The sequence below is a fragment of the Sinohyriopsis cumingii genome, chromosome 11 (assembly GCF_028554795.1).
Source record: "Sinohyriopsis cumingii isolate HCF-2022 chromosome 11, ASM2855479v2, whole genome shotgun sequence".
Classification (NCBI taxonomy): domain Eukaryota; kingdom Metazoa; phylum Mollusca; class Bivalvia; order Unionida; family Unionidae; genus Sinohyriopsis; species Sinohyriopsis cumingii.
Window position 1 is genome coordinate 39,363,952 of NC_142971.1, and position 11,744 is coordinate 39,375,695.

At 34.7% G+C, this 11,744-nt stretch overlaps 1 protein-coding gene across 1 annotated transcript; it reads right to left on the bottom strand.

The window, feature by feature from the left end:
* Window positions 1-328: 328 nt before the first annotated feature.
* LOC149787962 (protein rolling stone-like) lies at window positions 329-10,344 on the bottom strand. The gene is made up of 4 exons (XM_089973501.1): window positions 10,267-10,344; window positions 8,873-9,107; window positions 6,995-7,105; window positions 329-1,454 (listed from the first exon to the last, which is right to left on the bottom strand). The coding sequence occupies exons 1-4, from the start codon at window positions 10,342-10,344 to the stop codon at window positions 1,015-1,017; spliced, it is 864 nt and encodes a 287-aa protein (XP_089829627.1). The 3' UTR covers window positions 329-1,014.
* Window positions 10,345-11,744: the final 1,400 nt, after the last annotated feature.

The following is an 11,744-nucleotide window of genomic DNA, read 5'->3' on the forward strand; positions in this document are numbered from 1 at the left end:
AATAAGATTTATGTAGACTGCACAGTATTTTAAAAAGCTAATTTTGATTTTTAAAGCAAGCTCCAGTTTGAAAAATCAGGGTACAGTTTTGTCCTCTAGATAAATTTATTTCTTTATGCGGGGGGGTGGGGGGTGGCATACAAATCAATAAATAAAACATCCTAGCTTTCCAGGCATGGGTAATCATTATATAATTTCCCAAAACTGATAACGAAGGTGATATACAGATCGAGAGCACTATCAAAGTAAACGTTCAAAGTGACACGCACTGTATGTAAGTCCATCTTATTTTTTCCTAGTACTCCTGGACTAATATGCATGCATCAACATTCTTATATTCGCCGTAAGTCGAGACAAATGAAAGCCACTTTTCGGTCCGAAGGAGTAAATTCTGTTATATTCTCAGCATTTAGGCTTTGTATGATCCACTTTACAAGTTTATAATTAACATAAAATTCATATATGTTGTACGCATTGGTTGCCACGACTGTGATCAGGTGACACATGCATTCAGATTATTCACGGTCTTTTCTCTGACATTTTCACCTTTAGGAATTTCATTTGGATCAAATTACAGGATGTTCTACAGTCTGCTTGGCCCACTTTGATATTTGGACGTTGAATTCCAAAAAGCAAGAACCAATATTTTAATTGGTCAAACATACTTGCTAAATAGACGGCAAAAATTGCTGTGACAAGCAAACACTCCAAATTATAAATTGAAGTTGAAAAAAATGGAAGTTAAACTCATACAAAAATAGCAAAAATTCTTCAATGAGAAAGCAAGGATAAACATTATAGTGCTTAACATTAATAGAAAAAGATTTCTGTCTTTTTAGTAGCTTTTCGCTGCTAATTAACAAGACCGATTTCCAAAGAGGACGGTCTTGAAGGTAAAATATAAAATGTCCCAATACAATTCGGATATTACATTCTTGCTTAGAGAAGTTCTTAGACACGTGGCCTATATACAATTCGAAGACTATGGGTGCAGTATATATTTGGATGTATCCCTTAGGGAGTCGTTGAATTGTAGGAATAAGGAGCTACTGCAGATACACGTATATTCTCAAGTTCTCTTTCAGGTTCGCTTCTAGTTGAAGATTTTGAAACTAAAAACTTGCTGTGAATAAACAGTCTAACGAGATATATTGCATAGCAAATCATGTGACACACCGGCAAGCCTATAAACAACGCCATTAGTGAGTAGAACGCTGCCCACTCGGGGCTCCCGCCCCAGTCAAGCACAGAATATATGTACGGTTGGGCTTGATAGTTCTTACCACCACCTATGTAGTAAAAAGCCGAGAAAAGAACGTAAACCAGAGCATATAGCATTGAATGAAACACGTGATATATCCGGACCGGGACTCCCGTGAAGAGCAGATTAAGTATGACGTAGACAGAATTTAGCGCATGCGTTTCTATGATCACAGCATTGGTTGGATAATCGCCTGAAAAAGAGGCAGAGAGGGAGAGAAACAATAAAATAATTATTATATGCTCATTTTTTTTGTGTCTGATAACATTACATTGTCAGAACCGTGCGTATTTTTTCCATATTGCACGGCTTCATATTTATCCAAAGCGATGTTCATTGTGTACCTGACCTGTAAATGTTATTTTGCAAACAAATAATACAGTTAATATTTCTCTATGAGCATGGGTTAGATATTAGGGTCATTGTCAATGGAAGTAAACATGTTTATTGGCGTCTGGGTCAAGGACGTTGGATTTCCCTAATAAAGAACGTGTGTACCTGCTGTTTCACATGTTTTTATTATATATTTAGATACAGATATATGTTTTTATTATATATTTAGATGACAACTTAACATATTCTAGAAATGAAAATTTTGACCCTCATACTGGTTTTATGTTTGTGTCTTACCTTTTCACATAATGTTGTTTACTTGAGAAATTACTCATTTTTGTATTTAACATCTGATGCAAAATCAGTCTTATTGTTGTGTTCAGCATTTCATTTGGTGGAATTATTTACTGCAATTATTATTCACTTGAATTGCTAAGTGCTCATCTATAATATTCCTCCATTGGAACATTAACTTGGAATTATAGTGACTTCTGATAAGGTCATTTTGGATGAATGGATAGAGAAATATGCAAATATGGCCCGGAATTTTTCTTTTTCTTATAATTTTGCTATAATGTTTAATAGTAATTAGCATTTAGGACTGTTTTAAGGTATTTAAAGAAAAATTTAAGTTAATGCTGCTGAGAAGACTGTTTTTCGGTATATTTCAAAGGAGTTTCCTTATTAAATGCACATTCTCTGTTCAAGAATGATTTGTATAACTAGCACATGCTGTAGTAATGTGATGCTTACGTCACTTCCTAGCAGTCGATGACTATTACGTTAATCATTCGAGATTTATGTTCGAGATTTATGTTTGCTTATTTTGCCCTTAATATAAAGGTTTTGTCACGAGCATATTTCATTTACGCTTGCGTGATTATAATCTAACTCATCATTCTGCGCGCTTAAAGTAATATACAACGGAGTTTAACGTTTTTATTATCGTGTGAATCGCTACAAAGTGCACAGGAAATCGATTAGTAATTTAAAAGGCGCATACAACTAAAAAGTATTGTAAAAGTGGAGACACACTGTTTTCATATCATCTTTCAGCTGTATAAAAGATATTGTACTAAATTTAATTTGACTAAGGCTGACGGTGTTTATGCAATCGTGCTAACATACACAAGTAAAATGTCTAATTCCATCAATTAACAAAGATTAAAAATGCCCCTAAATCTCATGAAAGTGTAACAAACGCATCTTCATATGAATAAAAACGCGCATACATAATCTGGTTTGTCGAAATCAGGTCATATTTGTGTAATCATGCAAACAAATATAATATCTCTACTTGAAAAATATTTTTTTTGAAAAGAATTCAAATAAAAAGATACAAATAGCCTAACTGGGTTTAAAATCTGACCAGTTTATCAATAAAAGCAAGTGTAAAAAAAAAGTTTCATATGCTTATTCCGAATATTCCAGTAAGTGTTACTAGGTGATGTGCATTTCTTGGTGGTGAAAATGAACAGTTTGTAGCTAGCTACGAATAATATAAATGGTAGAATAATTTCGGATTAAGCTTAATTTTGTCAATCGTGAGTTCAATAAATCTGTGCAAAGCTCGCCGCTCCGCTCACCGCTCACCTCTTATTTGGGACATTTCTGTGTGGATTCAAGCATTTCAAGAAAGCACTCACCTTCAATAGTGCACTTTATGGCAACTAGCTAGCCCGATTAAGAGTTAAGCAAAAATTTAATCGGACGAAGACACAACAACAGATAGATGCATGCTATGCATATATTGAGAATCAAGTAAACTATTTTTTATTATTTATTCGTAATGTGGGATTAATAAGAGTGAAATCAAGGCTGACTTGGAGTGCGTGATTTTTAAGCTATTGGAGCTTAGATCTGTTTCTAAAAAGAGATCACGTGACGCTCATACGGGTATATATTTTGCGTCTTACTTAGACTGTATAATCGTTTTTTAAAATGAACCAGCCAGTTGTGCATTTCACCTTTGACAATGAAAGGTGTTTTTTCTGTTGTGACCAGTTGGAGTTACATTTTAAGTTTTATTCAAACTATTTGGATTCTAAGAGATTAATTTTTTCCCTAGGAATATTAAATGCTCCAATAGAATTCTTGGACGAAGACATTTAATGAACTTTTAATCGGAATTCAAACGCCAGAATATTATTGTTCGTGGATCCACAAAGAACTGTAAACACACCAGTACTACACTGGCTATAGCATACGTCACTGCCTTCCATTTTGGATTTTTCATCGGGACTCGAACTCAAATTCATAATAACCTTGTATTGATAGGAATAATTATATTTTATAATTCTTGGATTATTGTTGGATAATTTTTGGATTAGATTCTTAGAACCGTAAGTTCTTTTCCTCATTTTTATATTGTTTTCTAGGAAAATAACCTGTTTGTTAAATTTTACAACGCTTGTTGTCTTCACTCTTTTATTTTTGCATTTATTAAGAGCCTAATCGTACCACTATTATTGAGTATTTACGAACGGTCAGGTCAAACTAATTTCTGGAAAATGTCAAATGCAGTAAATAAAATTACGTTACAATAGCATGTAATGGAATAAAAAAAATTAAAACTAACAAACAAACAATTAAATTAAATCAAATATAAATTAAATCAAATATAGATAACTATATATATCGAGCAGTTAGCACATCCACATCCTTCCCATGTTTAGAAAGATAGTTTTGTGAAAATTATAGTCATCTATTTTCTTCAACATCAATGGCAAAATGACCCTGCTGCTCTGATCATAATAATAACAATGACTGTCTCTCTCTCGTACACAAGTCTTGTGATTTAAACAACCGTAAACCAAAGTTAATTGTGCATATTAAAATATTTTCTAAAACACCCTGTGTCTAAATTTAAAACAACAAATTCGAAACTGTCAAAGCATGATGATCTTCGGGGTAAAACAAAGTCGGTCATTGTATTGATCAATATACGATAGTTAGTGAAAACGTCCAATTGTAACCTTGCATTAATTATGATGACCGAAACGTTGACCTCACATTATGCTTTCAACCAGAATATATCAAATAGGTAGACGAGAGTGAGATTTTAGTTTCAATTAAAATGAGTGAAATGGGGTCGGTCCAGAATATTATAAAGAGAGGTAACTAAGGTCAAACTATGACATGTAGGGGTCGGGGTGGGAGACGATTATTTTTATGCATGCCCCTTCTTTTGCATACGTCCTACCCTGTGAGAAAATGACTGTTTTAAGAGAGTATGCGAAGGAAGAAATAACAAAGATGAAGGTAGATATTTGACTTTATAATAGGGCTATTAGGGTGGTAAGGGAGATAATGAAGTTAGTTTTGTTGATAAGAGGCTTAAATACATACAAAATAGTATTTTATTCTGCTTATTTTTCATCTAGATGTGTGGAACTAGTAGTTGTCCGAGTGTTGATATGTACGGATTATTAGTATGATTGTTTAGTTTTAAAAAAAAGAGGGCGTGTGTTTAGTGAGGATATTTTAAATTTACAAGGGGGGATCCAAGGGATTGTAAATAAACGGGTACTGGAGAGTAGATAATTGCTTTGTGGATGGGAGTACCTGGATGCTGGACAGTATATAACTTTTTGTTGCTAGTAGATACTTGGTTGGTGGAGAGTATATAATTGGTTGTTGGATATTAGAGGATTGGGTGTTAGATAATAGACAGTTAAATATTGATAGCAGATGCTTGTTTGGTGGATAGTAGATATGTGGGGACTGGATATTATACATCTAGGTTATTGTTGTTGTTGTGGGGTTTAACGCCATTTTTCAGCACACGATAGGCTATACATGGTGGCCAGTATTAATGGTGGAGGAAGAACCCGGGAAAACCCAGGAAAGAACCACCCACCCACGAGAATATACTGGCAAGCTTTCTCACATACCCACATTGGCTGAATCCGAGACTCGAACCCACGCAGACAGAGGTGAGATGGCAATGATCCGTAACGGAGAGCGCTTTAGATCACTCGGACACTCGGGGCTCCAGACATCTAGGTGGTTTACAGAAGATAAATGGGTATTGATATATAAAGATCATGAGGATGGTAGTTTTGTTTTCAAAGGAGGGTAGAGGGCATGAGAGGAATGGAGATTTTATAAAATGGGTTTAGATTTTAACTTAATTAGGAGTCTGGGCGTCGTTAAGATAGATGTGATTTGAACAGTAGATAACTGGACCGTTTACTCTCTCTCTCTCTCTCTCTCTCTCTCTCTCTCTCTGTGTTACATACACATACACACATTCATGTGTATGCTCTCTCACATATACACACGCTTTAGTTTGGTGGTTTTCAACAAAGGGAAAACCAAATTTAACTTCCGTAGGAGCGTAGGGACCTTACAGATGGAAACAGAGATTATAGTTAGGGTAAAAGAAATAGACGCAAGTGGTATTTTTTTAAATATGAGGTTAGGGACATTATAGATGTAAACATATACATGTTAGGGTTAGTAATTCAGTTTACATCGGATTTAAATTCTATGTTATACCCCTTCTTGTACATCATACCAAGGGTGGTCAGTACATCAGTGAATGTTAGTACGAAAGGTGAGTCTATGGATTTTTTTTTACATTACATTTCTTGTTATAGACAAGAAAATTACCATACACGTGACAAACCTGAAGACATTTGATGTTATGTCATCAATAAAGGCAACCGTCATTGTTTAGGACTTACGTTAAGATACACAACCTCAATGTACTTTTATGTCCCAATCTTAATCAAGTAAAAACCAAACTACTGTCTTTCATTTAAAGGTTAAATCAAACTCTCATTTCTCTTCGCTGTGAATATTTACAATCTGCAACATGCCCATAGGAGTGGAACTCTTACGTCAAAAACGAACACCACGTTATTTTTAATCCGTAACATCAGGGCTTTCTGAAAACTAAACAGGCCGAATTGGACGTTCTGGTGGGCTTCTGTAGTAAGATACATGTGATTTGGAGTTTTTTAATTTAATTTTGAACGTTTGTGCATGGAATGCCTCTTTACAGCGACCGACGATCTACTGCGGACAAACTATGTGTTACGCAAAGTGTCAAGATGTTGTCTCTTGATAGAGATTCGTTCGATTTGCAAAAGCCCGATAAAGTCTGTTATCTACAATAACAATGACCGGTTTTTAAAAGGACAAAATTTTCATTTTTGCTTCCAATGTTGAATAATTAAATTAAAAAGGACAAGATGCTAAGGTTTTTTTCCAGACAATCATTTGCACTCTTCAAGATCTGAAGAAATGCGACTATTGTGTCCTTTTATATCTCGGGAGTACATAATGATTTTCAGACTATAGCGATATTATGATTATTTTCTGCCATTGCTTGTTCGCATTAAATCGCTGTTCGCTGTATAAAAATATATCGCCGCACAATCACCACCAACCAACCTTTGTAGACAAGACTCCAGAATAGAACAGTTATCAAGAAATTTGCTGCATTGGACATTTCAAACATCACCCAGTCTGCCTTTAAATACCATGTCATGGTTGCGATCTTTCCTGCGGAAAAATAAACCAAACATAATCAAATACGGCATATAGTACTCTCTCTCTCTCTCTCTCTCTCTCTCTCATGTGTGTGTGTGCGTGTGTGTGTGTGTGTGTGTGTGTGTGAGAGAGAGAGAGAGAGAGAGAGAGAGAGAGATTTCACGTTACATATTTCCTGATGTCGGACAGATTACTATTGTCTCTAAAATGTGGGATCAGCTCATATTTGGACATTTATACACCTGAATGTATTAGATGAGCTTTTCTTAATGTAACCAAATCCTGGGTAATCATACCTGCAATTCCCCAGTTAACAAAAAACGCCATAACACCAATTAAAAATTTCTCAATCCACCGAGACAATAACATTTCAAAAGCATCCAACGGATTATTCCCCATCCTCGCCTTTAATTAGTCAAGCGATCAAGACTGAGGCTGATAAATTAATCAAATATATTACAACATATATATCCAGGCCCCTCCCCCACCCTATTTTACTTAACATAAATAATAAATGCTAAATATTACTCCAGACTTGGAAATCTTATTTCAGATATACAAACGCAGAGATCTTATTGGTCTGAATATTTGAGACAAACATATGATATTGAGTCAAGTTAAATTACTGAGGGGCCAGGTCTTTCCGTCATAAACGTTAACTCCAAACTTTGTTTCCGAAATATTTTGAACAATTAATAGACATGATTAATCTATTTCTAGTAAAAATTTCCAGGCATGAAATTCTCCATTGCTATAATTCTCTCTCGAGATAGATACAGTTTAACAAACAATGGCAATATTACTCAATATTTAGAAATGTTAGCAAAATTGAAAACTAACATTTTTTTTTTTTTTTGCAACTTTAGAAAAATGGGTCCTTGCACAATATATGATCCTTTGGAGTTGTCATTCTGTTGGCCTCCCTTGGCCGTCGTAAAGAACGGTATACAGCACGCCATTTCAAATCCTTACGGAGGACTCGGTCTAGTCTGGTTCCCTGCTTAGTATGCTCCCTGCGTTACACTCCGCTATACTATACTCCCCTATACTATAGGATAGCGGAGTGCAACGCAGGGAGCCTAGTGAGCAGGGAACCAGACTAGACTCGGTCAAATGTGGCACAGCATGCCCGTTATTTAGTCCGAGTGCAATACAGCGAAAATTCATCGGCAGAATGCAATGTAACTGCTACCATACCGGTCAAATGCAAAACAGAGTGTATAATTAATTATTGTTCCTTGTCAATAAATTACAAACATTTCATTTACACGTTCTTGTCAGACTGGTCTTATAAAAGAATAATTAGAAAAATGACGAAGATTTTTTTTTTTAAAAAGTAAGAGCAATACGTTTTAAAGGAACGTCACTAATGCAAAAATGGAAGAGTTGTTCGGTATTATTGGAACATTTTCTTTCAATCAAAAATTTAGATTTGATAGCTATGCTAACAGAAGCTGTATTAATATTTCCCGTCGTGATATTCTTTCTACTTTTTTTATTTTATTTTTTTTTTAATTTTTTTTTCTGCATGAATTGTTGTTTGGTTTGCTTATTAAATGTTGCTATGAAATATTTACATTTTCTAAATTTTTTGTTTCATTCACAGTTTCAGAAGACAATATCAAATTATTAGGTGTACCTATTTTTGTTAGAATGATAACTCGAACTGTAAATGTGTGGTAGTGACACATTACCTTGACCCGATTACGGTTGAAAGTGACAATAACTTATTTAGATCGTTTCAAGGTCATCTGTTAAAAAACACTTTGGATACATTACCTTCGGCAATATCTTTCCTGGCGATGAAAACGTATGCGACAACAACACAATCCAGAAGTGTTGCCACAGTCAGGACGAAGTATGTCCAATCGGTGAGGTAGATGAACCACTTGACCTGCTGGTTAGGGTCAGGCCCCGCAAACTGCCATGAATATACACCAGTGAGAATTATCCAGATCCCGTGATACAAGCACGATAGTACGCGCCATCCCAGGTATCCTTTTATACAGCCACACTGTGTGAAGAAAAGAAACCCTCTACGTTATTAGCACGAAGAGAAAGTGAAACTATACATGTCGTATACAAACTGTACAGACAAATTATTTTCAAAATCTCCCTTTCTGCTAAAGATGTCTGATGTTACTTTAGCAGGAAGAGTTGGTTCAGACATATTATTTATCAATTTGGTCAAAATTACTTAAGAATTATAGGCATATTTTCGTACATCTATATTATTGTTGTATGAGACGCGGTCTATCAACTGCGTTATTTGCTCAATTAAGTGATACGGTCCATCGAATATATCAACATTCAACTTCGTTATCGAATGTAATTTGTATCTAGCCGGTACAGCAGTTGATTTTTTTGTTGTATTTTATAATGTTTTCTTATTGTCGGCATGATTTTTTAAAGTTTCTTTTTAATAATCGTATTTTACAATTAAGTTTTCGTCACAACGAAAGCATTTTATTGGGAAAACGCAATTGAATATTTCCAAATTTGAAGAAAAACAAACTCGAGTTATTTTACTACTTGTATGTTACCTATTTTTCAATAAACCTGGAATCTGCAGGAATGAAGGATCATTTTATTAGAAAATTATAAACTGATGACCACCGCACTTACATAACACTCCTGTCAGAATCCTTCAGCAAAGGATCCGTCCCATTCATTTTATTTCTAATCATAATTTCATCCACACCACCATCTCCGGTAGAAAATAGAAATAAGGGAGAAATTACTTTATTTTATAATCATAAATATATTTCCCTCATAACAGCGGTAAGTCTATTGTGTTATGAAGTAAATATACATTTCAACATGTTAAAAGTTAAGACGTAATTAACAAAGGACCGTGGAGGGAAAAGTCCGCAACTAAATAAACATGTTAAAGCTTGGACGTCATTAGCGTTGGACCATAGAGGGAAAAGTCCGCATCAGATTATTGTTTCAGTTGTCGTGGGAGCCGATAATTTGTTCAAAATCAATATGAATAATAGTTTAATAGTTTCCTTTGCACTCCTTTCTCATTTTTTAAAACTCTGTGTGTGTGTGTGTGTGTGTTAGGCTTAGTGTCAATGCTCTATTGATTTTTGCGAGTGTGAAATGAACTGTTTCCTATATACGTACAGCAAACAAATGAGTGTTTGAGGTTCGAAACATGAAGTACATACCTGAGACTGGACGAAATGTTGTGGCCAGTTGTAGTCTAGGAGGAAATTCTTAAGTCTGAACTCTTCTTTACATGACATATTTTCCTTGTCTCCTATTTTTAGTTATTTATTAGAATGTGCTAATTCTGTCCTGTTCGATCTATCGTGACAACTCGGCTATTTTTTTTAAACTTAGTTTGACGGGAATAAGTAGTGTGTATTGAGTTAAAAATGGAGACCACGCTTCATTTACTAACCACTGTTTGACTGGTATGTTTTGAGGCGTGTTATGTCTCAGTGACCATAGGTTCACCTTTAACACCAGGTTATCTTTGATATCGTTAAAAGAAACATAGTTCAGTACAGGTGGGTGAGGGATGGTAATCTAATTGCTAAGAAATGGCTAAAAATTACGGTAATAATGATGACCCATTTATGTCAGTTAGGTTTACTGTAACATTTAGCAGTGAGTGTCTAAAAGAATAATAAAAACATATCCATACCTTTTTGTCCACTAACTTTGATGTAGTGTACAGCAATATGGATTCTGTATGTAGTGAAGATGAAATGCCACTGATTCCTATGAATAATCAAATTAGTGACAAAGCGAAGTGGAGTTTGCATAAAACTTAGAGAAATTTAACGTGACCTGTTTTTGTTGGGGATTTGTGCCCGGGGGGGGGGGGGGGGGGTAAACCGTTTGCTAACAAAATGGATTCCAGTCAGTCCTGACCAACCTTGACTGCAGTTCCTAAAAACAAAGGTAGGTAGGGCTGTATTGGTCATAAGCAACCTGTTATGATGAAGACACTGTCACACAATTCTGCGTGTACTTTGTTAATACTACTACTACTACTACTAATAATAATAATAATGACACCATTTTAGTCCCAAACATTATGGTGATTCTCTAGAATGAATAGACTGGAATATTGGCACAGTCCCTACTCGCATGTTTTTCTGTATACGCTGTAGATCTCTCTCTCTCTCTCTCTCTCTCTCTCTCTCTCTCTCTCTCTCTCTATATATATATATATATATATATATATATATATATATATATATATATATATATATATATATATATATATATATCTTTCTATCTATCTCTGTCTATCTATTCCGCAACAATTGGTTATTCAGTTTTCTATACTTTAGTAATTAATATTAATAAATCTAGAGTTTACATTATAAATACTTTCTTGGAATCCTAATAGCTATACTGTACAATGATAAAACCAAATTACCTAGTGTTTAAATGCCATAAACAACATAATATAAATAAAAAGTTATCACAAATGCAGAAAAATATCACTGACGCACCACTAATACATATATGACTAATTGTGGAAATAAGCGTCATCTCTTTCCAAATACGTGGCCTTTTATACACACGGCAGAATTAACTGTAGATAAAGTACATGTATATATACGTAAATATATAAACTTTGGTGGGCTACTGTTTAAATAACTACATGCGGTGAAAGGAGAAAGTAAAA

Excerpts from the sequence above, each read along its gene's own strand:
- LOC149787962 (XM_089973501.1), bottom strand. The coding sequence starts at position 10,344 with ATGTCATGTAAAGAAGAGTTCAGACTTAAGAATTTCCTCCTAGACTAC. Across the intron at positions 9,108-10,266 it reads AACATTTCGTCCAGTCTCAG|TGTGGCTGTATAAAAGGATA; the intron begins GTATGTACTTCA and ends TTCTTCACACAG. Across the intron at positions 7,106-8,872 it reads CAGGAAAGATATTGCCGAAG|GAAAGATCGCAACCATGACA; the intron begins GTAATGTATCCA and ends ATTTTTCCGCAG.